A 26,578-nucleotide genomic window follows, 5' to 3' on the forward strand; every position below is an offset into this window, starting at 1 on the left:
AGAGTCTGCAGAGAAGCCTCGGTGCTGGATGGTGCGGGTGGGCTCTGCTCTCTGAGAGGACCCCAGGGCACAAGGGGGCGGACAGAGAGCAGAAAAGGTCTCCCAGACAGGAGGAGATAGCGTCAGACTCCAGACACAGTCCTGCTGCGCAGGACTCTTACCACAGGGCAGCAACGATCGTGGAGCCTGGCAAGGACCCCTCCCCACTTCATCCCACTCCTTCCCTCCACCACTGAGGTGCCTGGCTCCATGGAAGAGCAATTAGGGCTGGACCCAGGAGATAAGATGAAAGACTGGCCTGAGCTCCGGTCCACCCCACACCTACAGGCTGCAAATAACACTCCCAGCTGTTTCAGCACCTGGCTTCCCACATGCAGCTCCATCGATACCCCCTTTCCTGATCTATAGTACTCCAGCCCCTAGCTCACCACCACCACCAGACACCCGTCTGCCAGTGCCCCTCCATCCTGACCTGAATCCCCCCCTGCTATTCCAACCTCTGCAGAAAACAGCTCTCCAGACTCGCAGGCCGTCCCCGGTGAATTGCTGATCTGGCTCCTGCACAGAACGGTCATTGCCCTTACTCAGTATCTCAAACTCCCCTCAATGCTGTTCTCCCAAGCAGAGGATTCACTGATGCTGGCAGTTTTCAGTCTGAGGCCAGACAGGAGGCTGGCAGTAGTTTTACAAAGGAGTCATGAGTCTGCCTGCTCCCATTTCCTAGCCAGAGCAGATCTGCTGAGCCTCTCACCGCAGGCTGTACTCAAAGGCAAGGGATGCTGCTATCTCCTTCAAGTGCCATATGAGCTGACACAAAGGATTCTCGGGCAAGTCTGAAGAGCGGTGGCTGAACGTGGAGGACCCAGAGTGAAGACATAGGAGAACCTCCTTCAATCAGTGAGTCCTGATGTTTCCCTCCCAACCTCCACAGGGTTAATCCTACCAAATCCCCAGAGAGGCTGTACCAAGCACAGATCGCTGCCTGAAAGTCCTCTCCCCAACACTCCTTACAGAAGGCGACCAAGAGCAGCCCAATGCCACATGCTGTAGCTGAGACTCAATAGCTCAGGTCCCTCAGGAGAGGCAGTAGTTTAACATGTGGGGGGTGGTCGGGGTGGGAGGTGGAGACACGGATTCTGGTTCAGAGACACTCTCCCCTCTTACTCAGTAAGTCTGGTCCTGGAACAGCCTCTCCCTGCTCCCTAAAAACCTCCCTAATCCAAGTCCCCAGAAGAGAGTGAGGCAGAGGGGCTCCCAGCCTCAGTCACGTCTGGAGCAGCATTTAGAAACCCATCACTGAGCCCAAACTTCTAGCCAGAGAAATACTGTCAGGGGGAGGGACGGGAGAGGAAGGAGTGGGAATCCCATCAGCATTCAAACCAGGTTGGCTGCCCACCTCCCACTGAGCTGGGCTCCTGGGGCGGGGTGGGCGAGCAGTGATTAGAGCCCATAGCTTGGCTGGCCCCCTGCCTCTCTCTGCAGTGAGCTCCAAAGCCAGGAGAGTGAATATTAATTCAGCGCGAGGGTCTGGGCAGCTGACCCGCCCCCAGCAAGGGCCCCGCTCCAGCAGAGCTAGGGGGAGCTGTGCGTGCAGACCTGGCCTGCCATTACAACACTGCATAAAAGGCAAAAATTGGCCTTCACGGGATTGGATTTTTTAAGACAAAGATTGAGCCTGGGAGGTAAGATGAGCCCAAGCAACAGCAACTCCCAGATCTAATTACATTCCCCACAGGGTCTCCTGGCTCAGTCTGGCTACAAGGCTCCATTCCATATAACCCCCTCACTGCTGGTTTCAACAAGCCCTCTGGGTACAGCTCTGCCGCCATCCCTAAACCCCCTTCCCAAACAGATCTGGTGTCCTGAGGGGGGTACAATGGCACCATGAGCCCTGCCTGCAGTCAACGAGGGAGCAGACGACCTTTGCTAGCAGAGGCCAGGTCTCCGTGAGTGCCCCAGTGTAGGAACTCTCTGGCTTTTATCGTGGACATGGGGAGCAGTTGCACAATTTCATTTGGATCTGTACAGAGGCCTGCGGGGGGTCTAGCGCTCTCTATCTCCACACCTGTTCACTTTCCCATTCCCCACCCCCAGGTCACTCTCAGAAAGGAAATGTTGCATCTCAATGAGCTGTAATGAGGGGAATGTGTTTGCAGTCTGTGCACACACAACACACACACACCCCTAGGCTGTACATTCCCCCTGCAGCTTCCAACAGACACCCCATTCTTCACTTCCTGTCCTAAGCTGCTGGGCATTTCAGCAGGGGGTGAAGATGATCCCTGTACAGAGTTCACAGAGTGCTTTGCGCTGGCAAAGTATTAGAGAAATGAATAAGGGCTATTTTCAGTGGCTGTATTTAGGGGGTCTATGGCTCCTGGGTGCAGAGAATGTCAGGAGTAGGCCCATGTCACACCAGTGGCCTTGAACAGCTTACCACGGAGCATGCTTTGCCTGCAGTTACAGATGACACACATCAGGTGGGGCTGAATGACATAGTGAAAGAGGAAGAGAGGAACTGAAAGGGGTGGGGGGAGAGTTGAGCAAGTTTCCGATCTGCCTAGGACATGCTTGAATGGCTAAGGAGCTATTTTTCCTCATTGAAAAACCAACTTCTGCCAGAGACAGTGCCACAGCCCATCGACAGCAGAGGGGAGCAGACAGAGCTGCCCCCTTGGCCAATGTAATAGTCCAATCTATGGTGCCACAGCAAAAAGTCTCCTCACACTGCTGATATAGGGGCAGCTGGCTGGCAATTACCAGCCCCTGGGCCCATCCAGTTCACAATACTGGCTCCCTATTCTCTCACCATCTCGGGAAGCGAGTATCTGTACAGAGGAGCTCCCTCGTCCTGCTCCACAACCCCAACTCCAGAACAAATAACTTGGCAGAGAGGCTACGCAGGACACACTTGTAACAATCCAATGTCATTGAGCTTCCCAGTGAGTCTAGAAAACCAGAGCCATTCCCCATGCAAGTACCATAGCCTCATTGGCTCCATTGGAACTGTTCTTGCAAGCAAACCCTGCAGGGTTTGGCCCCAACCCATGGCCACCAACCACGCCAGGCCCCTTTAGCCAGGGACACAATTGCTGTATCAAGATGACCGGGTCATCCTCCAAAACCCCTGCCACTCCCTATCTTTGGGTTCAACTTCTGCCCGGGGTACCAAAGGATAGGCAGCATTCCCTCTCCCACATCCCACTCCCAGATTGCTCTGATTTGAAACAGAGCCTGCCAGGACCACTGGAGTGGTCAGAGAAAACCCCAGGCTAGCACAACACCACAGCACCCGCAATAGGATATCAAGTGGAAAGGGCCACTCTGGAACACAAGAGGAACTGCCCGATGCCATGCCCTGACCTTCCTGCAGTGACACCACCATTTGCACACTCCCAAACCAAGGATCTGCCAAGACAAACAGGTTCACTTTACATACCAAAGGCTCCGGGAAACACGCTACTTAATATTGCTGCTCCTACCCCTTGCACTCAGGTCTTTGGGTAAGTCTCTGCATTTCTATAATGCCCCGTCCCTTTCCAAAGTTCCACCGATCCCCCAAACGGCTGAGCCCAGGTGATGAGACCACATTAACAAGGGGAAAACTGGCTCATATGACTGAGGGCGGGGAGAGATGAGATTAAACATTTCCTTTCCAGGTCACCAACCCAGGATGGTAGTGACCCAAAGTCAATCTTCTCTGCTGTCTGCCCAGTGGCATGAGCTTGATCGGTCTCAGCCCACTTTACGGGAACAGCCACCTCACATAAGGCACCATCACTGCTGGCAACGCCTGGTTCCCTTGCTGGCAGTCACAGCAGAGAGGCCAAGGACTGAGTGGGCAACAGAGGCTGAACTCCCCTCTCTACCTCCAGGGCCGAGAGCAGGCAGCGGGTTGAGAAGCTGCTGCCCATGCTGTCCCCGCAGGCAGCAAGGTCCAAGCTCACGGGCTAACAGCCCAGCACTACACTCCCTTCAGGGACACAGGCGTTAACGCAGCCAATTGGAGCAATGTCTGCCTGGTGCCTTCAGCAGCGGAAGCTGAACTTCCCCACAATGCATCCGGGCAGCCAGGCAACGCTCCCACGTGGGAGGAAGGGAACAGAATCCTGTGTCCTGTCCTTCCCCCCGCCCCCCCCCCGCTGAGCCCCTACAGGTTTGGCAGCCGCAGCTGGACTGCAGATCCCCTGCCAGCATCAGCTAGCGGCCTTGTTGGTTAAACACTCTCCTGCGTTTGCAGATTCAGGAGAAGCCTTTTCAAAAGGGAGCTCGAACAGCAGCCAAGAGCCATTGCGGCTCAGCCAGTGCCCAGCATTGGCAGACACAAATGTAGGGCAATTTTCCCAAGCGCTCCTTTCACCAAGCGCTGTAGCTGCTGCCCAGGGAGATGGGAGAGCAGCAGAGCCAGGCAGTTCCTGCACTGGGGGATTGAAGGGCTCGTTGCTGGTGGCCTCCAAAGGCCGGGGAAAAGGCACAGAGGAGTCATCATCAGTGCCCATGGAGGGAAGAACTGGTGCACAGCTAAGAAGATGGAGCCTGGTTTTGTCAGACACACACACACTCCGTTTGGAGAGCACTGAACCGCAACCTGTGACCCTGCTCCACAACTGATGAGAGGCAGAAGAAATTATCTGCAAGTTAATCTGGAGAACCTCAGTCCCACAGCAATGCCACGGCCCTGCCCTCTTGATCTGCACCACTCCTTGCCACCTCAGACCAGGAAACAGGATACAAGACCTTTCATCTTCAGGTCACCAGCTCCGATCCAGCCCTAGGTCAGTGGTGATTCAGAGTGGACACCCTCAGACAGCTGGCCTGCGGGCCCAGAAATGCTGCTCTCAATCCAATTCCTATTGACTCAGATATCTGCCCCAGAAAAGCCATTCTCACAGCTGGCCTGGCCCCCTCGATGACAGCCTGGGCAGGGAAACCAAGACAGCAAGACCCAAGAAGCCCAAATTCCTTTCTCTCCCCTACAGCGGCCGTCCTGGGCAGGTCTGAAACACAACAGCACGGGGGAGTGTATGGAGGAAGTTGTGTCTGCCTCTCCCTGGCTGTTCCCATGCAGTGGCTGCCAATCCAGCACCTTCCCCCAGACTCACCAACGTTGTGAACAAACAAAAAGAAAAGGCAGTACGCTCAGAAGAGGCAGCAGGTGAGCCGGGGAAAGGAATGGGCCTCATCCCCGACAGCTGGACTCTGCCTGTGCCATCTCTGCCACACCTGCCCCTGCTGGGAGTCATTTTATCCTTCTCCCTAGGATGCCCCTTTCCCAGATCCTGGACCCCAGAGACAAACCCGCCTGGCTCTGCTGCAGCTCTGTGTCAGTCTCTCATTTCCACAGCACTGAGAGGAGAGGAGAAGGACACAGGTTTCTGCACTCAACATACAATGTCTGTGCCGTGTCCCCTCCAGCCTCCGATATAGGCCCAGCCATGTGGTGCTAAGAGAGGATGACAGGGATAGGGGGATGCGGGGGAGTGGGGGAGACCGCAGGGAACAGGGGTCAGGAACTGGGAAATTCCCTGAACCGTGAAATTTGCTTCTATCTTCACCTCAGTGGGAGGAGAGGTGTTGCCATGACAACCCCTGGTCCAACAGCCTCTGACCATGGGTTCCAGGCTCTGGGAGATATGGAGAAAGGGAGGGGGAATGGGGACTGAAGAGAAACAACTGAAGCCTTTCAGTCAGGCACGGGTGAGCTCAGTTACCCACGAGGTCCAATGTGGGCATAGGTGCTGGAATTCGGCGTGCAGGGGGTGCTGCTGCACACCCTGACTTGAAATGGTTTCCATTATATGAAGGGTTTACAGCACCCCCACTATACAAATTGTTCCAGCCCCCCTGCGTCTGAGTGGGGCAATGGCTGAGCAGAGCATTGCATGCCTGATGCCTTCACTCCGTAATCCCAGCGAACGGCCCGGCTGGACTTCCCTCCCCAGAGCCTCCAGGTGTGACGCGCTCGTGCCAAGCCCAGAACAGGCAGCAGCCAGCCCAGGCATGGAGCACATGAAGTCAACACTGCCAGCAGAGGCGCTTTTTGAATGACACGCATTGAGGATAGTGGGGCATTTGGGCCTCGGAAGGATTCTGTTTGGAGAGGCTCCATCTTCAGCTCGGAGTTTAGAGGGGAGGTTTTGGTAAGGGATGGGCTCAGAACCTGCTCCAGTCCCTGGGGGGTTATAAATCCATACAGTGTGGGTGTAACATATGGGGAAAGCGCTGAGCTCCTCAACTTTGAGAAGTGGCTCCAGGGGGGGCAGAACCAACTCCTCCAGGACTGTCACCCCATGCTAGAGTGCAGCACCCACACAGCATGGGACAAGGGGGGGTGCATTCTCGCAAGAGACTCCCCAAAGGTCAATGTGCAGTCCGGTACCAGCTCACTAACACCCCCAGGGAAGGGACATTGAACAGCCATCCACTGATGGCCATGCTCTAAGCCCATTGTTTAAAAGAGCCATTCATTTTCACTTCCTGTTTGACTTGCTGTCCTTGGGGCCAGGCCCCTCCCTGCTTTTTCTCAAGATGCCTGCAGCATGCAATTCCAACATGACTATGGGACAGGATCTCTAGCCCACGGGAGGAGCCCTCATGGGTGACCCAGGAGGCCAGGGCCTCACACCACTGCTGCAGTTCACAGTTAGCACCACAGCGGTGGGGAGCACAGAGAGGTGGGAATAGTCCAGTGGACGCAAAGCTGTTCACAGCTGCAGCTCCGTTCGCTTGCTCAGCAGCTCTCACTTCCTCTAGCTGGGGTGCCGGGGTTTAGGTCACAAGTTGACTCCTTTCCATGCCTGACTTTTTATCTCCCCTTCCCCAGGCAAGAAATTCCTCTAGAAAAATCACACATCTTGCGCACAGGCCTCACTGGCTCCCAAAGAGGGCTGTGTCAGTGGCCCCTAGAGGCAGACTGCTTTACCCACTACCTAAGCCCTCATCCCAATGGGGGCAGAGGATCAGCAGCATGGTGAGGAGTTAACAACCCTCAACTCAGTATACTGAAAAGCGGGTGGAGGGGCTCAAAAGCCCCCTGCAATCTGAACACACAAGGACCTTGCCTACCAATAGAATGGCATGTAGGACCTTGCTGGTCTCCTCCTTTCCAGTCTCACACAGCAAACATCAGGAAGGCAGCGGCAAGAAAACACATCGTTCCAGCGATAAACCAAGTTGAGCTCAGGGGCCCACATCCTTCTCCAACACCCCGAGCAGAACCTCGCCTCCATCAGGGCTGGGATAACTGAACATTCAGGGATTGGCTCTCTGGGGGCTGAGACAGAAGCCCCAGAGCCCAGGGGCAAGAGCCCCACAGCTCAGCCTCACCAAGGAAGATGCCACTGAGGAAGCAGCGAATCACTGAGGCCTAATGAACAATCGATATTGTGGAGGAAGAGGGAAGGAATTTAGTAGCAGAGGCTTTGGCCCCAGCAGAGCATCTGGGGTTCGTTGGCTATTTTGCTCTTAGGGGAAGCTGTGAAGGACTCAGCAACTGAGGACAGGAGGGGGCCCCCCCACACACAAGGGAGACGTATTTCCTTTTATACGATTCTATATGTTAGTGGCAATGGGAGGCTCCCACTGCCCAGCCCCCCCCAATACACACCCCTAGACATCACCCTTGCAGCCATCCGGGCCCAAAAGCACAGTCTGTTCCAAGAGGAAGAAAGAGATATCTGGTCATTGCCCCTAAGAGAAGCACAGAATGGTCCCTAGGTGCATTCAGCCCCCTTAGGGCAGCAGCTTCCAAGACTCAGGGAAGCCCACCCTGACTCAGGCTCTGACAGGGCAACGTCCACTCCTGCAGCCTGGAATCACAGGTCACTTCTTCCCCAGTAGAACATCCTGCTCCCCACATGCATCTTCTCCCAGGAAGAGAGCCCCTTCCCTTCCCTCTGCCTCACGGTGTGCATAGCAGGCAGCAGCGAAAGGGTGAACGGAAAGCCTGAGTCCCGGGCAGACTGGAGCGGAACCAATGAAGGTATTTAAGTCCTGGCAGCACCTCGCAGCCAATGCAATCTCCATGTCACACTGCTCTCTGCACTCCAATTTGCAGCTTCCCCAACCTCATCTGCTGCTGAATATGCAAGAGGATAAATGTTTATGGTGTTTACTCCTCTCTGCTTTGTCTCAACAAACTCTGGGAAACGACAAATACAGCTGCACCGCTGCACTCCGGGCTGCAAGGAGCGCGTCCGCCCGCTACGGCAACACCGACACCACCTCAATAAATAATTACACCGACAATTAGCTCACTAACAGCAAACTCCCTCGCTAGAGGCGTGCAGGCAGACACCATGGCAAGGCAAGGCCAGGCTGGGTCAAATCAGATGGGGGAAGCAATCTGAAGGGTATGGTGCCAGTTACCATAGCAGATCCAGACACTGGTCCATCCAGTCTGGCCTCTGCCAATAGCTACTGCCGAGTGCTTCAGATAAAGTCAGGGGAATATTATATTTATATATATTATATATATATAGCCAGTTGCATCATGCTGCATGGAGCAAGTAAATTTCCTTCCTGACCACTGTGTTGACCAGCCTCAGGTATGAGAATCGATTACCACTCACCCACGCACACTGCCTGACCTCGTATAGCTACTAAAGCACATACCCAACACTCGGGTTAACAAGAGACTTCACACCAGCATGGCTGGCAAAGGGGGACACAATCGGCTTTCCAGGAGGCTCCGTCCTAATCAGCTGGGGTGAATGAAGGCCCCACTGACTCAATGGGAGACCATAACCCACACCCTAACCAGAGAGGCATCACTTCTCAGGGACTGTCACTAGAGGCATTTGGGGGGTATATAGGTTAATTAGTTGTATCAGGATGTTCAGTGGCCCCAATACTAAACAAGCTTGGCAGGATCTCAGTTCACCTCTTAGTGGGACTGGTGGGCACATCACAGAAACGACCACCCAAGTTGGGTCCTTAGCAGACAGTTTCAGCAGAAACGCCAGGAAAGGGATGAACCAGGAAGACTGAACCCCCTCACCCCTAGAGAAGGGCCCTGCAGGGCACAGCAGAGACATCTAGGCAGGGACATGAGGTATGGGGAGCTGGCTAGTAGATATTCAGAGGATCCAATCTCAAGGAGCATGATAATCCCGTACTTTCCACCAACACAACCCTCACCCCCCAAAAAGGCCCAGACAGTACAAAAGGGGAACCAGGCAAATTTCAGTGGCACTGTGACTCTCCCAGGAAACCACCCTACAGTAGGGAGAGCGCGACATACAGCAACCTGGCCTGAGACAGACACAAAGCAGATGCTGAGCCAGGGCAGGAAATAGCCGTCTCCCCGACACTCCGAATCATTGCCTCCCTTCAGGCCCACTTACCAGAGCAATGAGGGAGCAGACAGGAGAGGCAAGATTCATGCCATTTAGTGTTATTAATTGGCCAGTAATTTGCCAGTTAACATTTATAAATGTTCTCCCTTGGCTGCCATTGAGTGCCTGGCTTCCTGACGTCTGCTGGGGGACCTTTAAGCCCCCGGGGTCGTTTGATAGCGAAACCAAAGCTAAAAGCCAATAGTGGAGAACTAGTGTGGGGCGAGACATTGTTACACAGTGTGAGGGCATCAGCCCATTGCCTCTGGAGGCCAGGATTCAGCTCAGGATTGTGTGACAGAGCAAAGAAGTTTGTTGGTACTCAGTCTAGAACCATGTATCCCTCTCACCTCAACCTCACAGGGCATAAACTGATGTGAGTATCAGGCAAAGGGGAGCTGGGACTGAAACCAGACAGGATCTCTCAAACTCACATCCCATGCACAAAATCCACAGGCAACCTAATCCCCACAGAAGAATCAGAGAGAAGCTGGAGGAAATTTTTCATGGGGCAGTGGGGAGGGGGACTCCAGTTCTTTCACATCTAAGTTCCCTGTTTGAGTTTAGCCCCGGGTTTAGCAATGAATGGAAGTTGCTACCACCTGATCTCTGCTATGTGACCCCTGTGAAAGATGATTTGATTTATCTCAGCCCAACATCAGTAGCACAAACGTCTACATCACAACACACCCTCATCAGAACCGGCAACAACTGCCCCCTCATTGGCAGGCTCCGGAGAGAGGCCAGGACTCAAACAGGCCATGGACTCTGAACTCTTCCCCCAGACAGGGTCCCTCCGCCTCAGGCATGAGGCACTTCAGCAGAGAGAACAACAGGTGGAGAAAGCCCACCCTGCAGCTAGCCATGCCCCACCTGCTCTGTGCAGAGAAAGAGACGTTCAGTCAGGCAGCAACATTAACCCCTTCTTTGGCAGCCCGTGGAATGATGTTCTAGTGATTGAAGTACTGGGCTGAAACGAAGGAGATCTGAGTTCAGTTCCTAGGTCTGCCACAAGCTTCCTGTGTGAACCTGAATAATGCACAGAGGCCCTGATTCAGCAACACACTCAAGCCCGGGGCTGAACGCTCTGCTGACTCGGGGCTTTTCCCTCTCTGGGAAGTGGAGGCATGTTGGAGAGGTGTTGTGAAGGAACCTTGGTCAGTCAGGTGATCAAATTCCACCGACATGTGGACGGTAGAAGGGTTTAGATAACCAGAACTGAATATACCCACGGCAGTTTGCCCTGCAGAGTGGTGAAGCAGAACATTCAGACGTGCGGGTCTAAGGGAGCCTGTGATTTCTCATCCAGCACTGAAGAGGTTAACAGGCACTCTGCGCTCTCACTAGAGCTGGTTTAGCAGAGTCATGCAGGCAATCGCAGCCATTACTGGACTGCTTTTAAACTCAGCCCGCAGAGTCTGAACTAAACCACCCCATCCCTCTGTCGCAGGTGCTGGCCCTCCCCAGGTCCTACAGAGGCCATGGGAGGAGGGCAGCGATGGGGGGGGGAGGGGGCCTTAGATGGCTGTGCTGAGACCCTCGCAGCCTGCTCAATGCAGTCTCCTGCTCCAGGTCTGCCTCTTTCAGAAGATGAATTCCTGGTCCCAGCAGGGGAACGAAAGAAACAGACAGGATGGAATTAGTTTCCCCAGCCAAGTTTGTTCGGCTCTTCAGCGCTGGGGAGGAACCGCTAACATCTTCCGAGCGCTCAGCCAAGTCTGGCGGCCTCTCCGCCTGGCTCCAGCGTGGGCTCGGCAATGGCCCACAGCACTTGGGGATTAGATAGTCAAAAGTTCATGCTGCTGCAGCAGCAGCTGGAACCAAAACACAAGGATGCTGCTGCACTGGGGAGGCCGTGGCCATGTGCCCTGGGAACTCAGCTGGGGCAAGGAACAGGGCAGTTCATCCAAAAGCCACATCCCCCTACAGTTCCTTTCACCCTTGTCCTCTGAACCCTGCTGTATGAGATGTCATCCACCGAGCCTCATTCAGGAGAGGCCGGAGCGCGATGAATAGAATTCTTACAAAGCTGCTGGAGGGGCTCAAAGGAAGGGGGTGAGGTTCATCATGAGACAGCCCTTCCCCCACTCCTCCCCCTCCCCCTCCACTGTCAGGAGATTAATCTTGATTGACAGGGCCTTCCCATGCAGAGAAATCCCCCCTGCCTGCCGCAGCCATAGAGCCTGGCTCTTCTGCCTTCCAGATGAGACTTTAAACCAGAAATCCTGATCAGGAGCGGCACTTTTCACACCAATCAGACATTAATCCCAGAATCTCGGGTTCCACCCCGGGCACCTAGATTCAGCCTACTTAGAAAGCAACCCTATAGCATCAGTTGGAGGCACTACCCTTTGCTTCTTGACCAGTGTGGAGTGTTGCTGTGCAGCCCTTAAGCGGCTCCCACGGCCCGCCCAAGAGCAGGCAGCATTTCAGTGGCGCATGAGAAGATTCGCACCTACTGGTTTTGCACACTTTGCTAGCAATACCCAAACCACATCCTCCAGAGAGTGAGGTGATGAGGGCTCGGTTTGAGATCTGGCAGCACCTTCCTCTGTGGTGCCCCTCCTCTGCTTGGCCTGAAAAAGCAAACCACAGGAGGGAATTTCTCCAGGCCCAAGAGGTCGGCCTAGTACCTAGCAGCGGGACAGTCCTCCCGGGCTCTCTAGCACAGGCAGTGCTGGCGCTGGAATGCAGCAGCCCACACCTCCATGCTTTACCTGAAACCTTCAGGAGCTCACATCATAATCCCAATGCCAGAGCAGCCAGGTTTCCGCCTGTCATGGTGAGCACACACACATACACTCCCCTGACTGATTTCCTGCAGGAGCTCACGCCCTGTAAGAACACTGGGAGAACCAATTCCTGTAGCTGGGGGAACAATTAGCCAATTCCCTCACCACTAAATGGGCACAGGAACTGGTTACACTCTCCCCCCCACTGGAATATATCCTCCCCAGGGCTGGAAAGGGGTGTGAGGGGGCCTCTAACTGAACCCCTAGCCTACTGCCAGCTCAGACAAGTCGCCCAACTGGGATTTCACCAAAATCTAGACATCATCAGAGCATTGAGCTTTCCTGAAAATAAACAGAATCAAACCCTGCCTGCCAATGCTAATGAAACAATGGTGGGACTGTGAGAGCTGCCCGGGACAGAGTGGAGGGAATGTCTATGTAAGCCACTGGTCAGCGTGTGTTCTGTGTCCCCTTCTGTGCCCGATACACAGAAGATGGGAGTCTGGCACAGGCAGCAGCTGCAGAACCTGGCTCTTTAGCTCAAGCTAGAGAGGCTTATGCTTGTAGCTCTAGCAGTCCCGGGTTCTCTCTGTGGTGTTAGCCAAGATAGCAGCTGTCACACATTACAAGGCACGTTTGATCTGTTGGAGCTTCAGGAAAGCAGAGGGCACCCAGAAACCGTCAAGGTTTCCTGTACCTGGTAACTTATACTCTTTCCACACCTCCCATGAAGGGGGGTGTTTAGCTGAACTGATGCCCCCCCCTCTTTCCCCCAGTACTGACTAGGATAATGGATAGGTGTTTCATCCTGGAAGCTTCCAACGCATTCTGCAAACTGATTTATGAGCCATATGCACAGGGATCATTCAACTACTGCAGAAATGCAGCCACTTGCGGAGGTGGAACAAGAGAACTGTTTAACAGCACACAGCAGCATAACCATTTAGGACAGGAAGAGAAGAATACCACATCTAATTGAACCTGCAGTGGGATTTAGGAATGCAGTTATTACCTGAGCTGGACTTTGGCCAGGACAGCAATGTTCACATCCCTGCTCTTCCATAAAGTGCCATTAAAGAGCCCAAAAATCAAGACCTCGGTGCCGCATCTCAGGTACCTTCAGCAACGCAGCACTCTCCTGCACAAGGCTGGGAGAGTGGCTCAGTGCTGGCTCACAGAGACAAGCACTACTCAATGCATTGCTAGCTACCACTTCCCAAAGCACCCCGAGTTCTCCCTAGAGCTCTCCCATTCAAGCCCTGACTCAGCCCGGGAGACATGGTGTGATCAGAGCCCCAGGCAGGGGAGTGGCTGCTTCCAATCTTTGTTGTGTTCTCCTAAAAGTGGGGGGAATTAATCCTCTTCCCAGCCAGGGCTCAAAGGCCACACATAGGGGCAGCCTTGCCATCAGATCTCAATTCCCCAAGGACCAGGAATTTGCCCTGAGCCAGCCAGCCAGCCAAAGCCAAGCTGGATCCTGGCAAGGATGCGAAGAAGCCAGGGAAGTTGGGGGAAGAACAACTGGCCAGAATTGATTCTGTGGCTCCATTTCCAGCCAGACTGGTTTTCTTGTGTGCTTGTTACTTTTGTGAGCAAACGGCTGCGTTGTGGATTGTTTATTCTTTGCTCCTTCCCTCTCGCTTTGTGCCAAGGCAAGAAAAGGAGTGAAAGGGGAGAGGTTGGGAGAAAGAGACACAAGGGATCCACTAATGACCATCTTCTTAATGTTTCAGAGAGATGTTTCTCAGCACAGGAATCTGCAGAGTAGGAACAGCCACAAACACCCATGCTGCCCTGCCTCCCCCTACACTGGCACAGGACAGGGCGGGCTCAGCATACATGTCCCATTCGCCCCTTGCTTGTTCTGCTGCAGCTACCAACGAGGAGGCCAAGGACAGCTGTAGTTTGAATGCTCATCTGCACGGCACACTTTGCTTAGGCTCCCTGAGGGGCCACTAAGCACCCCGGAGCCCACTAACACTGCCCAGGAGAGATCAGGGAGCTCCAGGGGAATAGCCCGTCTGGATTCAGAATAATGCTAAAGATCTAGCTCTACACACAGCCCCCCTATCCAGGCTGAAGTCCTTGATGCTCAGAACATCCCTCTGCACAGCTCATTTCATATATCGAACCGGCCAACCTGTGCCAATCCAGCAGGAGACCTGGCTACAGCATCATCAACCCCTTTGGCTGACTGGCACAACCACCCTCCCTACACACACACCACCAGCTCAGGGACAAGGTGACATTCCCTTCCTTACACTTCTCTCTCTTGTTCAGCGCCTTGCTTAGGAAAACCCCAAAGGGAACAGAAGAGCTGCACCGAGGCACAGCTGGGTCCCCAAGACAGCTGTGCGGGCCAAGGACAGCAAAGAGAGAGGGAACAGGGGAGCAAGAGACAGAGCAAGAGAGGGAGGCAGGCAGCTCCGTTCCCGGAGTCAGCAGTCGTGTGACCCAGCAGGCAGCAGTGTAACGATTTCATCATTTTCCACCAGAATTGAATTAGTTTGAAGCCAAAATCAGATTTGTGAGCCCAGTGCTCTTGACAGCAAACCCTTTACTTTGTCAGGCAGCTGTTAGCTGTCTCCCTCCGAGCTCCGGAGAGGACAAAGGAGGGGCTGCCTGGGACAATTCCACAAGGATGCCAATGCACTCCAGGTGGATGCGGTTAAGGCACATGGCTCCCACAGGACAGCCCCACATCCCCGTGGTGACTGACCTGCAAGAGGGCACCTGAGAAACAGCACGGGCCAAAAAAGACTTCCCCGGTGTTACTCCTTCTGGGCACTAAGCCAAGGGGAGATCCTCACTCGGGCATTGCTCCTGCTGCACTCCCCAGTGCCCCAAGAGCCAATCAGAAAGGCCGTTCAGCAGGGACAGCTGTCCTATGGCTGGCTCCCCCTTGAAGGGGGAATGCAAGGGGCTCTGATGGCCACGCTCCACAGAGTGGGACTTAGGGGGCTGAGGGACTATTTAGAGGCTCCTTTTGAACTCCTTAATCCCCAACATGCCAGCAATAAGTAGCTCACAGTGAAGCGTGTTGGGAGACGGGCACCACCAGGCCCTATCTACTGGCTTTCTGAGCACAGCACAATGGCTTTGAAAAGACAAATCCCACACAGACTCCAGCACAAGAGGTACACAGGGGCTGCTCTAGGAGAACTCAGGGCACAGGCTCTGCTGGCCAGAGCACAAAACAGCAGAGCAAGCTCCCCTCACACAGCTTTACAGTCCCCCTGCTATCCACAAGCCAGGCTCTGTCAACCCCCCTCAGTGCTGGCCTGCAGCCCCCCGGATATTCCAGGTTGGGCCACACCACCACTCTGCCAATACCCCAATGTCCTAATCTGCAGGTGCCCCTGCTTATTCTGGAGCTGGGTTCCCTTGATCAGGGAAAGCCAACCATGCCAGTTTGTGTTATTTGATCAAATACCCACCCTGGACTAGCTTGAAAACAGTCATTTCATGGTGATCTAGCAAAGTCTGGAAGCCCAGGCCTCAAAAGAGAGAGGCTAGAGCATTAAACCATTGCACCACGTTAGCACTGACAGGGGACTAAATTCTGCCTTGGTGTAAGCAGGTGTATAGCCCAGTGAAGTCATACACCCGTTTATGGCTGGGCCAGATCCTCAGCTGGGGTAAATTGATGTAGCTAAATTGATTTCAATGGAGCTCAGCTGATTTACCCCCGTTGAGGATCTGGCCTGCAGCCTTTAGCCTACGCTGCGAGAGGCTGCCCAGGCCATGCCAGTTTAGAGATGCCTGGATATATTACACTCCCATCATCCCGAGTAGCTGAAATAGCCTCCCTGTGACCATTTATATTTTATAATATCATCTGGAAGAGAAGCCGGCAATAGTTCATAAACCAAGCAGGCTCAGCACCCCCTTGCCACAGACTTCATGCAGCAAAACAGGGCAATAAACCGGCAGCCACGTTCGTGTGCTAGCAACGGCCAGTGGGAAATGCTTCCCTTGGGACAAGCAAGAGACTTTCCCTAGATTGGGAAAAAGCAGCCCAGGGATTACAGCCCTGGCATGCTCTCACATCCCCAGGGGCAATGGTTTGCTACTAACTGCCTTCAACATCAGACGCATTCACAGTGCCTCACTCACACTTAGGACATGCTGCTGCCCACGCTCTGCCATTCCCCATCCATGTGCCCTGAATGAAAGTGGTGGAGTCACCCACTCCCAATGCTCCGGGCACCTCCCATGGCCTGGCAGCCCGGCTTGCAGGGGAATGAGAATCCGAGGTGTTTTTGTTGCACGTGGACCTACCCTCTTTATGCTGCCTCATTGCATGCTGACCCGAGGCCAGAGGCAGTCAAGGGTGTCCAACTGGAGGAGCCCAGGTCCCCAGGCCCTGAACCACTCTGAAAGAAGCTCTACCCCCCGACAAATTCTGGGAACTGTCCAGGCAAGAACTAGGGAACTGTCACCGCGGGATCTAGACAGGAGCGGACCTGCTCCCACTCTCAGCAGATCCTACGAGCACACTCAGGAATGAATGAGCTGCCAAGAGCTAAAAAGAGACGGAGCAGGAAGATTTTCAAGGCCTCCATCAGCCAGTGGAACAGGTCTGACCAGGTAAGGAGCAGCCAGCATGGAAAGCCTTCCTTCAGGGATAGTCCTATACCATGGTGGGGGAGGATGAGAACAGAGCGCAAGGATAGGAGGACACAGAGCGGCTTGACAGAGGCTGAATGGGCCAAGCATGCGCCAGGTATTTGCAAGATCACAGAGAGGAGAGGGCGTCACATGTCGGAGGCAGATCATTTCTCTGGAGTCTGCCAAAGGCAGGGCTGCCCTGCAGCAAGGGCCCAGGGTCTGGCTGTTTGACCCAGCCCCTGGCACAGAGCCAGCAGCTCACAGGAATGATCATTTTCCAGCAGGAGCAGAGCGTGTTTGAATCCAGCTGCCTTGGGTCGGTTGTGAAGGTGCTGACCGGAGTGACCACTGTTCTAAAGGGGGCCTGAGGGCAGCAATTAAGGGGTCAGACACGCTCACACTCCCTTCCCACCAACTCATGCTACGGGGCGTGCAACGGGTGCACTTAGAACGAACAAGGGCCAGGGAGCGGGCAGCAAGGAGCCTCTGCACCGAACACTGAATGAAGCTGTGCAGCCCGCGAGGCTGCCGGCCGCCCTCTGACTCTGCCTTCTCCACCCCTCCCCACCCCTGTGTTCTCAGTCACACGCAGCTGCTTTGGAGGTTCTCTCTGGCCATCCCAAAAGCCACGGATGCCATTTGCACGGGGCTCTCATGCTGAGCCACAGCCATCTCCACTCTGAGTGCTGGCATCGACCAGCGGGAAAGGAGCCACCTGCGCCTGGAGAGGGCAGGCTGCGCTCCCTTTAATCCACCGTCGCCAAGGTTAGCTCTCTGAAGCATGTTATTAGTCCGATCTGCAGGGAGATTAGCTGCCCCCGCCCCCCACGTCCCCCCCAGGAGGGAATCAAATCTGTCAATACTGCAAAAGACAAAAGAGGGGAATAGTTATTGTTTGCACCTACCCAGCTCCATCCCTGCCTTCCCAGCCCCCCATCACATGCTGCAACGGAGTCAGCTGTTCCATGTACTGTATGCAGCCAGGAATTGCACTGCAGGGTATCACCTCCCACCATCCCGCTGCTTGGGCCCTAGGATGTCTCTTACACTCGCCACAAAACTGGGGAAGGTTCAGCATCGCTAGCAGGGCCCCAGGCTCTGGATGGTGCATCACTGTGAGCTCTGGTACAATCATCCCAGCAGGAGGCCTGGACTGCCAGAGCCAGCATGGAACAAGGAGGAGAAAGAGGTCCCCAGGCACTCTCCTACCTAAGGATCTGGTGGGTACCAAACCACTAACATCAAAAAGCTTCTGGGTGCTTTGGGCACTTTCTGGTGCTGTTTTTGCCCTCCCGGCCCTCTGCCCAGCATTACACTAGGTAAAACTGGGGCAGAGCTGACGCCCACTGTATCACCATTGGGAGCAGCATTTACTACACAGGGCTGGATCCACAAATGTGTTGGGATTCTAAATCAGTATGGGGCCATTTTTTTCAGGCCAGCCGTCACTGGTAAATACCCGTTTAAACCAAAACCCAGTGACCATCCCGCACCAGAGTCATGACCTTGTACTCCATACTCAGCATGGGATACCACTAGATACCCTGCGTCAGCCTGCGCTCGCACCCCCGCCCTGCTGGCAATAGTTCTCACAACAGACAAGCAGCCCATCTGAGCAGGCAGCAGCCCAGCCAGGTGACCGTGAGGGGAGTGGATCCACAGGGCCAGAAAGAACTCCCCCTCAGCTAGAGCTAAGCAGGCACTTACCGAGTTGATGCAACCCAATTCCTTGTTCAATAGCCAGGGCAGTGACAGCTTTCCCTCCCCTCGGTAACAAGACTGGATGCGCTCCTTGATTTTGTCTTTTATCTTTTTCAGAGTGAAGAGGCAGAGGACGGACTCCTTGGGTGGCTTGACCCTGTTCTTCTGGCCCTGGGAGAAAACAGTGAAGAGGATGTCTTCCTGCTCTGAGATGCCCAGCTGCTTGGCAAGCACCTTGCCGGGCTTGCTGAGGTACGCGTCCTGTATCAGGCGGTACTCAACGCCATCCCGCACGCAGCCGATGGGGAACTCCACATAGGAGTAGAACTTGGGGTCGTCCACACAGAGGCGGACAATTTTGGAGGTGAAGAACTGCTCCCCTGTGGAGTCAGGCGAGGTGAGCTGGGTGTCCAGCTGCAAGGTCAGGTAGTAGACGAACTGCTCGCTGCTGAAGCTATAGATGTAGTAAATGTCAAACGTGGGGAACTTGGATAGCGTGTCTGAGGGGATCTTGAGTTGGGAGGAGACAAACTCGTCCTGGTAGACGAAGCCAAACATCTCCGCGTTCTCCTCGTTGGTCATCAGCTTGCGGCTGGAGAGGGTGGGGAAGTACTCGGACTTCCCATCAATCGGCGTCCCAATGAAGAGCTTGTTTTGTCCGTTAAGCACCTCAATGATGACACCCGACATGGTGCCTGACTCGTTGACACTGGAGAGGTAGTGCTCCTTGCGGTGGTGGGGTTCCCCCAGCTTGAAGAGATCGTCCAAGCGTAGGAACTGGCAGATGCCCTGGGAGGCACTACCACAGGCAATCAGCCGGTTCCCTGAGTAGTCCACCAGCAGCAACTTGTTGACATTGTTGGTGGTGACCAGCCCATGGGGGCAGGACTGAACGCTGGGGGGCGGATAGCACTTCTCGTTATCATCCACTGGCCCCGTCACATGGGCACGCAACAGCGTCAGGTTGTTGGAGAGCTTGTAGATCCGGTTGACAGCACCCACGTAGACCTCCCCAGTTTTGTTGTGGACCACCAGGTGTGTCAAGCTCCAGTCTGTGACCGAGAAAGTCCTAAAGGGGGATTTGGGGGTGCCCTCTGCCAGTGGTAGCCAGGCGCTCCCCAAAAGCAGCAGGGTCCAGATGTTAACGGACAAGTGGTGCTTGAGCCGAAGGAGCCACATTGCAGCAGTGTCACATCCGACCAGGGCCGTGCACAAACCCAGCCACAAAATAAATAGAAGCCAACCCAAAATAGAGGGGTGGGGGAAGGGGAGGGGATATTACAGGGCCAAGGTCTCCTCTGCTTCTGCTAGGCTCCACATTCAGGGCATCGTGGACACTGGCAGCCTGGTCAGCCCTAGAGGGAAAGACAAGAAGAGGGTTAGGCAAGCCCTCCTGCAGCTCAAGTTATAACATTAAGCCTTTGGGGCTCATCGCCCACCCTCTTGCCCCCTGCCAGCCACTCTCCATTTCTGGGGCTTTGGTTCTCACAGCCCTCTGGGGGCTTAGCGGGCTTCCAGTGTCATGCATAGGAGATGCAGCGCCCCTTCCATCCATCTCCTCCAGAACGTTACTCCCCTCATTCAACAACCACACGCAATTGGGGGCGGGGGGGCACATCATAGAAAGCCACATTCACCCACCTTCCACCTCGTCCCCCGCCCCAGCAACACAGTGAACAGGGGCACAGCGACCATAGCTTCCTGTCTGAAGGGAGACGTGCCAAGAGCTGATTAGCACAACGCAGCCTAAAACCACCCCAGCGAGCCTCCGGGCATTCACGGCCACTTTGCTTCCCCACCCTGACACTTGCTGGCCCACATCACAGCCACCATCTCTCCCACCATGCCAGGGCAGAACGCAGCTCCCTACAGAGCCTGTCAATACTCTGACACTCCCTAGCAGGCATGGGAAGGTTGCTCTTGGGTGCTGTCAAGCACTCACTTCCCAGGGTGGATGAGCACTCAGCCTCAGCATCACTAGTCCAGAGAATCAGCCTGGCTCTCCAACAGGACCTGAAGCCACAGGCCAGCCTGCAGCAGAGGGGACAGAGTGTAAATGCTCCCATAGTGAGCGTGCAGCGTCTCAACACACACATGGCAGGCAGCACGCTCACGGTTCACCCTCGAATGGCTCACAGACACAAGTGCCTCCATGGGGCGTAGCCAAAACGTGTCCTTCATGCCGGCCACATGCACAGCCAGTGACAGTGCACAGGAGCACTCATTGGGGCCTAACACCTCCCACCGCGACACAAAGCTACATGTGCCTCCGCCCCTGGCAGCTCCGCCCCAATTCACTGTGGGTTTTAAAATCTGATCCTTGTGGCAGTTTGTTCACCGCCCAGGAGCCATGGGGAAACCACACATGGTTCCTCTGAACAGCCAGCTGCTCACTTATCATCTAAACTAGCTGCACGGCCGAGGGATGGGATGGCTCAGGCACAGGCACCAGTCAGTAGAGTCCCCTCAAAGCCCCCAGTTCAAATCCAGCCTAGTCAATGCTGACAAGGCTGCTACCATCTGAAGAAGTCCCCCATGAAACAAGCTGGTGAGTCTGCCTGAGCCCTAGGAGACGGGGTACCTCACAAAACCCACCCTCCTAACCAACACCAAACCAGCCCCCTTCCTAGCAATCTCAGCAGAGAAGCCAAGGACTAAATGAGCCATGGGCCTATACCCAGAGAGCAAGATGAAGGCTCGGTGGCAGGGGGAGTTCCCGAGGGAGACCTGCCCTTGCTGGAGTTATACAGGGGATTTCCATTGCCCAAGATGGCAATCCAGCAGTCCCTTTCCCATACAGGAAAACAACCCACCAGTGGCCTCGCACCCAGCCCCACACTGTGGGAGCTGTGCATTTCACACCCACCACGCTGCAAAAGCAGTCCCCTCCTGAACAGAGAGGCTGGAAAACGCCACGTGAGCGCCTCTGGGCCCTTCTTCCCCCGCCTGTGCATGCAGCGCAAGGCAGCCTACAAAGCTTTCATTGCATTTCACCAGTTACCTAATTGGAGTTTAATGTGCTGAATGGCTGGTCATTAAAGAGATGTTACTTTTATAAAGACAGAGAGAGAGAGAGAGAAAGACTTTCACAAATGAAGGGAGAAATAAATGGTGCCAAAGGTACTGAGAGGAGAACACCCTGGCTGGAGTTAGAGCAGGGGGATTGGGAGTAAGGGCTCTGGGGGCCTTCGCCACTGACTTGCTACATGGCCTTCGGGGAGGCACTTCCCCTCTCTGTGTTCCAGCTTCTCGGTCATCTATAGAACTGGGGTAAAGATATTGACCCACTGCACGGGGAGGATTAACATTTATAAAGTACCTTGAGATCCTTCGATGAAAGGAGCTGTAGGTGCAAAGTATGATCAGCCCCTGGAATTTGTTTGCCCCAACCATCCAATATCCCAGGGACGTCCAGCTGCCCAGCCTGGTGATAAATCTTCTGTTCCTCCAGACCCCCCCTCCCCCAGATAAGAAGTTTGAAAGGCTATAACAGGACAAGAAGAGACACCCCCAATCTGAGATCCCTGGCTCAGAGATAACCCTGGCACAGACGGTGGGGATGCCTAGGATTTCCAGCGGGGAGTGGCATAGGCAGGAAATATTGCCCCAGGCAGGAGGATTGTCAGACTGCTACGTTCCACCACAGCACCACTGACCACACATCCAGCAAGAACAGGGATTCACCTTGCTCTAGACCATCAGGTCGCAGCCAGCAGGGGAGGTGGGGAGACAGAATCTAACGGGACAGCAGTCCAACCTTGCATGGTGAACCCAGCAATTACCGGGACAGAGGCAGGAAACCAGCAGCAGCAAAGACGCCCACTCCTCCTCCCCCGCGCCACCCGGAGTCATTTAATTCTCAGTTGGGGGCACAACTTCCCTCCCAGCTCCCACCAGTCATCCAGGGGCGTGATCCTGCCACCTCCCACTCCCTGGATCCCATCTTCTGGGAGTCAGGTTTTCTCAGCCACTTGCTAGCAGATTTCCTTGACACACCAGCCTGGTTCTCACACCACTCAGCAGATTCCCATGATGCCTCCTTCAAGGTGCCAAGGAAACCAGAGCAAAGGATTCTGGGGGGCCCTGGGGATGGGGTCACTGTACAAAAGGACTAGAGAGTCCCTCATTCAACCTGCACAGCTAACATGTGACAGTGCCCCTTTCCCCCCCTGGGGAGCTCCAATTGCCACCTGCAGGAGAAGCCCACTCCAACCAGCCTAATGATATCAACAGCCTCTCTCCTTGCCCTCCACCCAGCCCTCAGACCTCCTCCAACCCATCTCTCTGTGCACTCAGAGAGGGGCTGCATTGCACTGCCCCTCTGGACAGGGCACATGGCCAGTGTCACTGAGGAGAAACCAAACACACCGGGACTTCAGCTCCAGGTCCTCAGCCAAGCCAATCATCCATGCTCTGCTCCCGGACAGGCTCCGATGTGGAGCTCCAGAGTCAGCTCCCTCCCTTTCTTCAGGCCTGCTGCTGGGCCGTACGCTTCCACAACAGCTCCCTCCACTGCAAGGTCAGGACCATGTGCCTGAAAGCACCAGCCAATGGAGCACTGGCGCTCTTGATTTCCCACCAGTTTTGAGGGAAGAGGGAGGTTTTGCATGGCGAGGGGGTTACTGCAACCTTGACTTCACTGGTGCCAGTGTTAGCCCCACCCCAAGACCTACCTCAGCATCCCTTGACAACAATTCAGCATTTGCAAGACAGAGAGCAGGGCTGGCAGAGCTCCAGGTGAAGGGGTGGGGAGGTTTCAGAGCAGGCGCTGCCCACACGTTCAGACTCTGCAGAGGCCTTTTCAGCCTCTCTTCTCGCCAGCAGCATGGAGTCACACTCACCCCCGCTTTCCCCTCCCCCCAGAGCCCAAAGTGAAAGCACCACCAGGACCACGTAGGGTAACGCAGCACTGATGGAACCACACTAGGGCCCTTGACAGATTGCCCTTAGCAGCACCGTCACAGCAGCAGCCCTGCCAGCTCCTTTCTGGCGCACCGGGTAACTCAAGCAAGGCCTTGGCTCCTGCTCCGGATGGTAAGTGCAATTCTAAGCAGCCCACGGAGCTCTCTCCAGCTGAGCGGGTACCAGGTTCAAGTTGCCCTTGCTGTTTGTTTCACAGGCAGCGTTTGAGGTCCTAACCCCTCCTCCCTTCACCCCCAGGGCTCTGTAAGGTACTAGCCTAGAGGGATGTTTGTGCGGCTGTATATACACATTGTGCAGACTAACATGGCTGCGTAGGAGCAGCAGGGAGAGATTGATGCACGTGTTTAACTGCAAAGCTTCTTGGGTGCTGAGTTAACTGATTCCAAGAGCCACCAGCCCCAGCAATAGTACTAATTAGAACAATCTCACATTTCTCGGATCACATCTGATCACCATAAAGGAACCCAAAGCACTTAGCAAATGGTATATTCACAAATCACTTCCCCCACCTCTGAAATGTAACCGCTTCTGGGGTGGAGCACAGTAGCCGGGCAACAAGGATAGGGAAACTCTGGCCCAAGCTCCCATAGCTAAAACACCAACTCGTAGGCCACATCTACACTACAGGTGCTATAGCAGCACTATAACCCCATAGTGTAGAGACAGACTACAGCAGTGGAAGGGGCTTTTCTGTCACTGGAGGGACTCCACCTCCCCAAGCCACGGTAGCTAGGTCAACAGAAGCATTCTTCCATCAACCTAGCTGCATCTACACTGTCTACAGCTACAGCACTCAGGAGGGTGGATTTTTCACTCCCAGAGCGCCGTAGCTAGGTCAGCCTAAGTTTAAGTGTACAGCCGGCCTTACCGAGAAATGTCAGGCAACCTTGAACACCCACCCCCGAGGCAGAGACAGCATGTTGATTTTTAAAGACTTGTCTGAAAGATCTGCACATTGAACTGCATAGGACGCCATATAAGGGTAAAAGGCTACATTGACCCTGCTGGGGCCTGAACCGTGCCTCCAGGCCACATGGACAAGCCTGGAGGGCAGGGGGAAGTGCCGCAATTTCCTCCTGGAATGGGTGCCTTCAAAGGAAGGCTTCCGACCCCCTAGAAACAGGCACCCCTCTCAGCAACAGACAGCCCAGACAACTCTGGGGCAGTGCCTCTCCACTGACACCTCCACCCCCATACACTGAGGGCAGCGTCATGTAGCAAGGTGAGAACTAGGCTATGGCTACACTACGAGGCTTTTAGCGACATGGCTGTGCAGCCACAGCCACGCGCAGTGTAGCTGCTGTTTGTCGGCCAGCAAAGCACTGGTCACACCGGTACTTTACATTCCCCCCACCCCACCCCAAACAAAAGTTTTACTGACAAAGCGCCAGTGTAGACAAACCCCTATTTATGTCATGCATTGTTTCATCTCATCAAAGTATCTGAGCCCTTTACAAATATTAATTAATGTCTCACCCCTTCTGAGAGGCCAGGGAATATCATCACCACCAGTGCTTAATTTGTGCCAGGGCTGAGCCCCGGCACCTTTGGGCTGGCCAGTCCATAGCCCCGGCACCTCTGGGCTGGCCAGTCCATAGCCCCGGCACCTCTGGGCTGGCCGTGTCAGTTATGAAAGTAAAAAAATTGCTTGAACCCTGGCACGGCTTTCATTACAAATTAAGCACTGATCATCAAATTCCTGATAGAGAAACTGAGGCCCAGAGAGGGGAAGTGACTTGCCCAAGGCCACATAGTGAATCAGTGGCCCAGGGAGGAATAGAAACCTGGTCTCCTGACTCCCAGTCCAGTGCCTTGTCCACAAGGCCATCCTTCCTCTACCAGTGGCTCCCTCCAGGTGGCAAGGCCTATTAGTAGCTCTTCAGTAAGGGGGAAGCATGATACACGTTCCTTCCGTAATGTCAATTCCCCCCGCCACACACACACAGCAAGCCCAGATCACCTTCCCAAGCCAGACTGCCGCTTTGCCTGGTTCTGAAGACACCACCAGGTGCTTTCAGCAGAGGAACAAGAGTCTAAATCTTCACCCTTCTTCTCCCTTGAGGAAATGGTCCCTCAACTCCCCATTCCCTAGCTGTCAGACACACAGGATCCCACTACTCTAATGGGACTTTACAAAGAGGAGCAAGTCCCACACAGTGCCTGCCTTCCTCTTATTTGAATCAAGACCGTTCCTCTATCACTGTGACTGAACTAAGTGGCTGATCTCATCCCTGCGAGCAGCAAGGTGCAGTTCGCAGAGCACATAGGAGAGCTCACAATTCAATTGCAAAGTTTGAACAACACACATTCTGTTAGTAATAATACCACTGTAACAAACCCGTGGCCACCCAGAATCTCACACGGGTTGCCATACTTCACATTCTCGCTGCTCAGCGCTTCCCACTTGGCAACACCAGGGAGAAAAGGAAGATCTTCCTCCCAAAAGTCCAGGACCCTTCCACTTGAGGTACAGGAGATGGGCAAATGTGTTAGCAATAAAGGTTCTGTGGACAACTGAGCAGTTCTGATACCATCCAGAGGGGGCAGCGATGTACATGAACACTACCCAAGTTATTGTATTATTTACATGGTCATAGCCATGCAAGGACAGATATGTAAATACCTAGGTCTCTGTCACAAGGAGATTACAATGTAAATTAGACTGACCAAACCATGACAACAGACTATGAGGAGAGGAGGGAATCAAGACAGAGACCACCACATGCACTGGGAAGACCAGGATTCCCTGTAATTCCTACACAAAACACTGCTCTAGGAGATTCTTTAGAGGGAGCAGAACATAAGTTGTTTTCTTTGGTGTACTTCCGGTTAGTCACATATTTTAGGAATAGGTCACCAGTCATACTGGTGTGGAGATCAGTACTGGAAGACACTGAAAGGTCTCTTGAGTCACTCAAAGGGGGTATCTGGACATACAGAAAAGGGAGTGGACAAAGGAGAGAGGAGCAGGGCACAGCAGGAGGCAGGACGGAGTTTTTTGTTCTTGTTTTTTTTTTTTTTTTTAAAAAACAGCTCCACAGAGCTTTTTGGTGGTAACTCCACTTTTTTCATCATGGATCCTCCTTAGGTAGTAGCTTCTCTCTCATTCAGAACTTTGGCTCTGTTATTAAAGGGCAGCTTCCTATAGCTGGTGATTGCATTATCAAATAATACCTGCCTAAAGCAATCAACAGTGACTAAAAGAAACAGAGGAAGTTTTATTTATTTATTTTTTTTTAAATACAAAATGATTTGGGTTCCTAAGGTTTGGATCAA

The 26,578-nt window shown here is 54.1% G+C and overlaps 1 protein-coding gene across 2 annotated transcripts in view; it reads right to left on the reverse strand.

The window, feature by feature from the left end:
- The window catches only part of PLXNA1 (plexin A1), a 265,426-nt gene that overhangs the window by 217,693 nt on the left and 21,155 nt on the right, over positions 1 to 26,578 (reverse strand). For both annotated transcript variants that reach the window (XM_026650270.2, XM_026650272.2), the window contains exon 2: positions 18,386 to 19,734. In XM_026650270.2, the coding sequence (XP_026506055.1) occupies positions 18,386 to 19,558 (1,173 nt within the window). In that variant the 5' untranslated portion in view covers positions 19,559 to 19,734. The remainder of the gene's footprint in view (positions 1 to 18,385; positions 19,735 to 26,578) is intronic.

This window comes from Terrapene carolina, unplaced genomic scaffold (genome assembly GCF_002925995.2).
Source record: "Terrapene carolina triunguis isolate 2854851 unplaced genomic scaffold, T_m_triunguis-2.0 Scaffold89, whole genome shotgun sequence".
NCBI classification, from domain to species: Eukaryota; Metazoa; Chordata; order Testudines; family Emydidae; genus Terrapene; species Terrapene triunguis.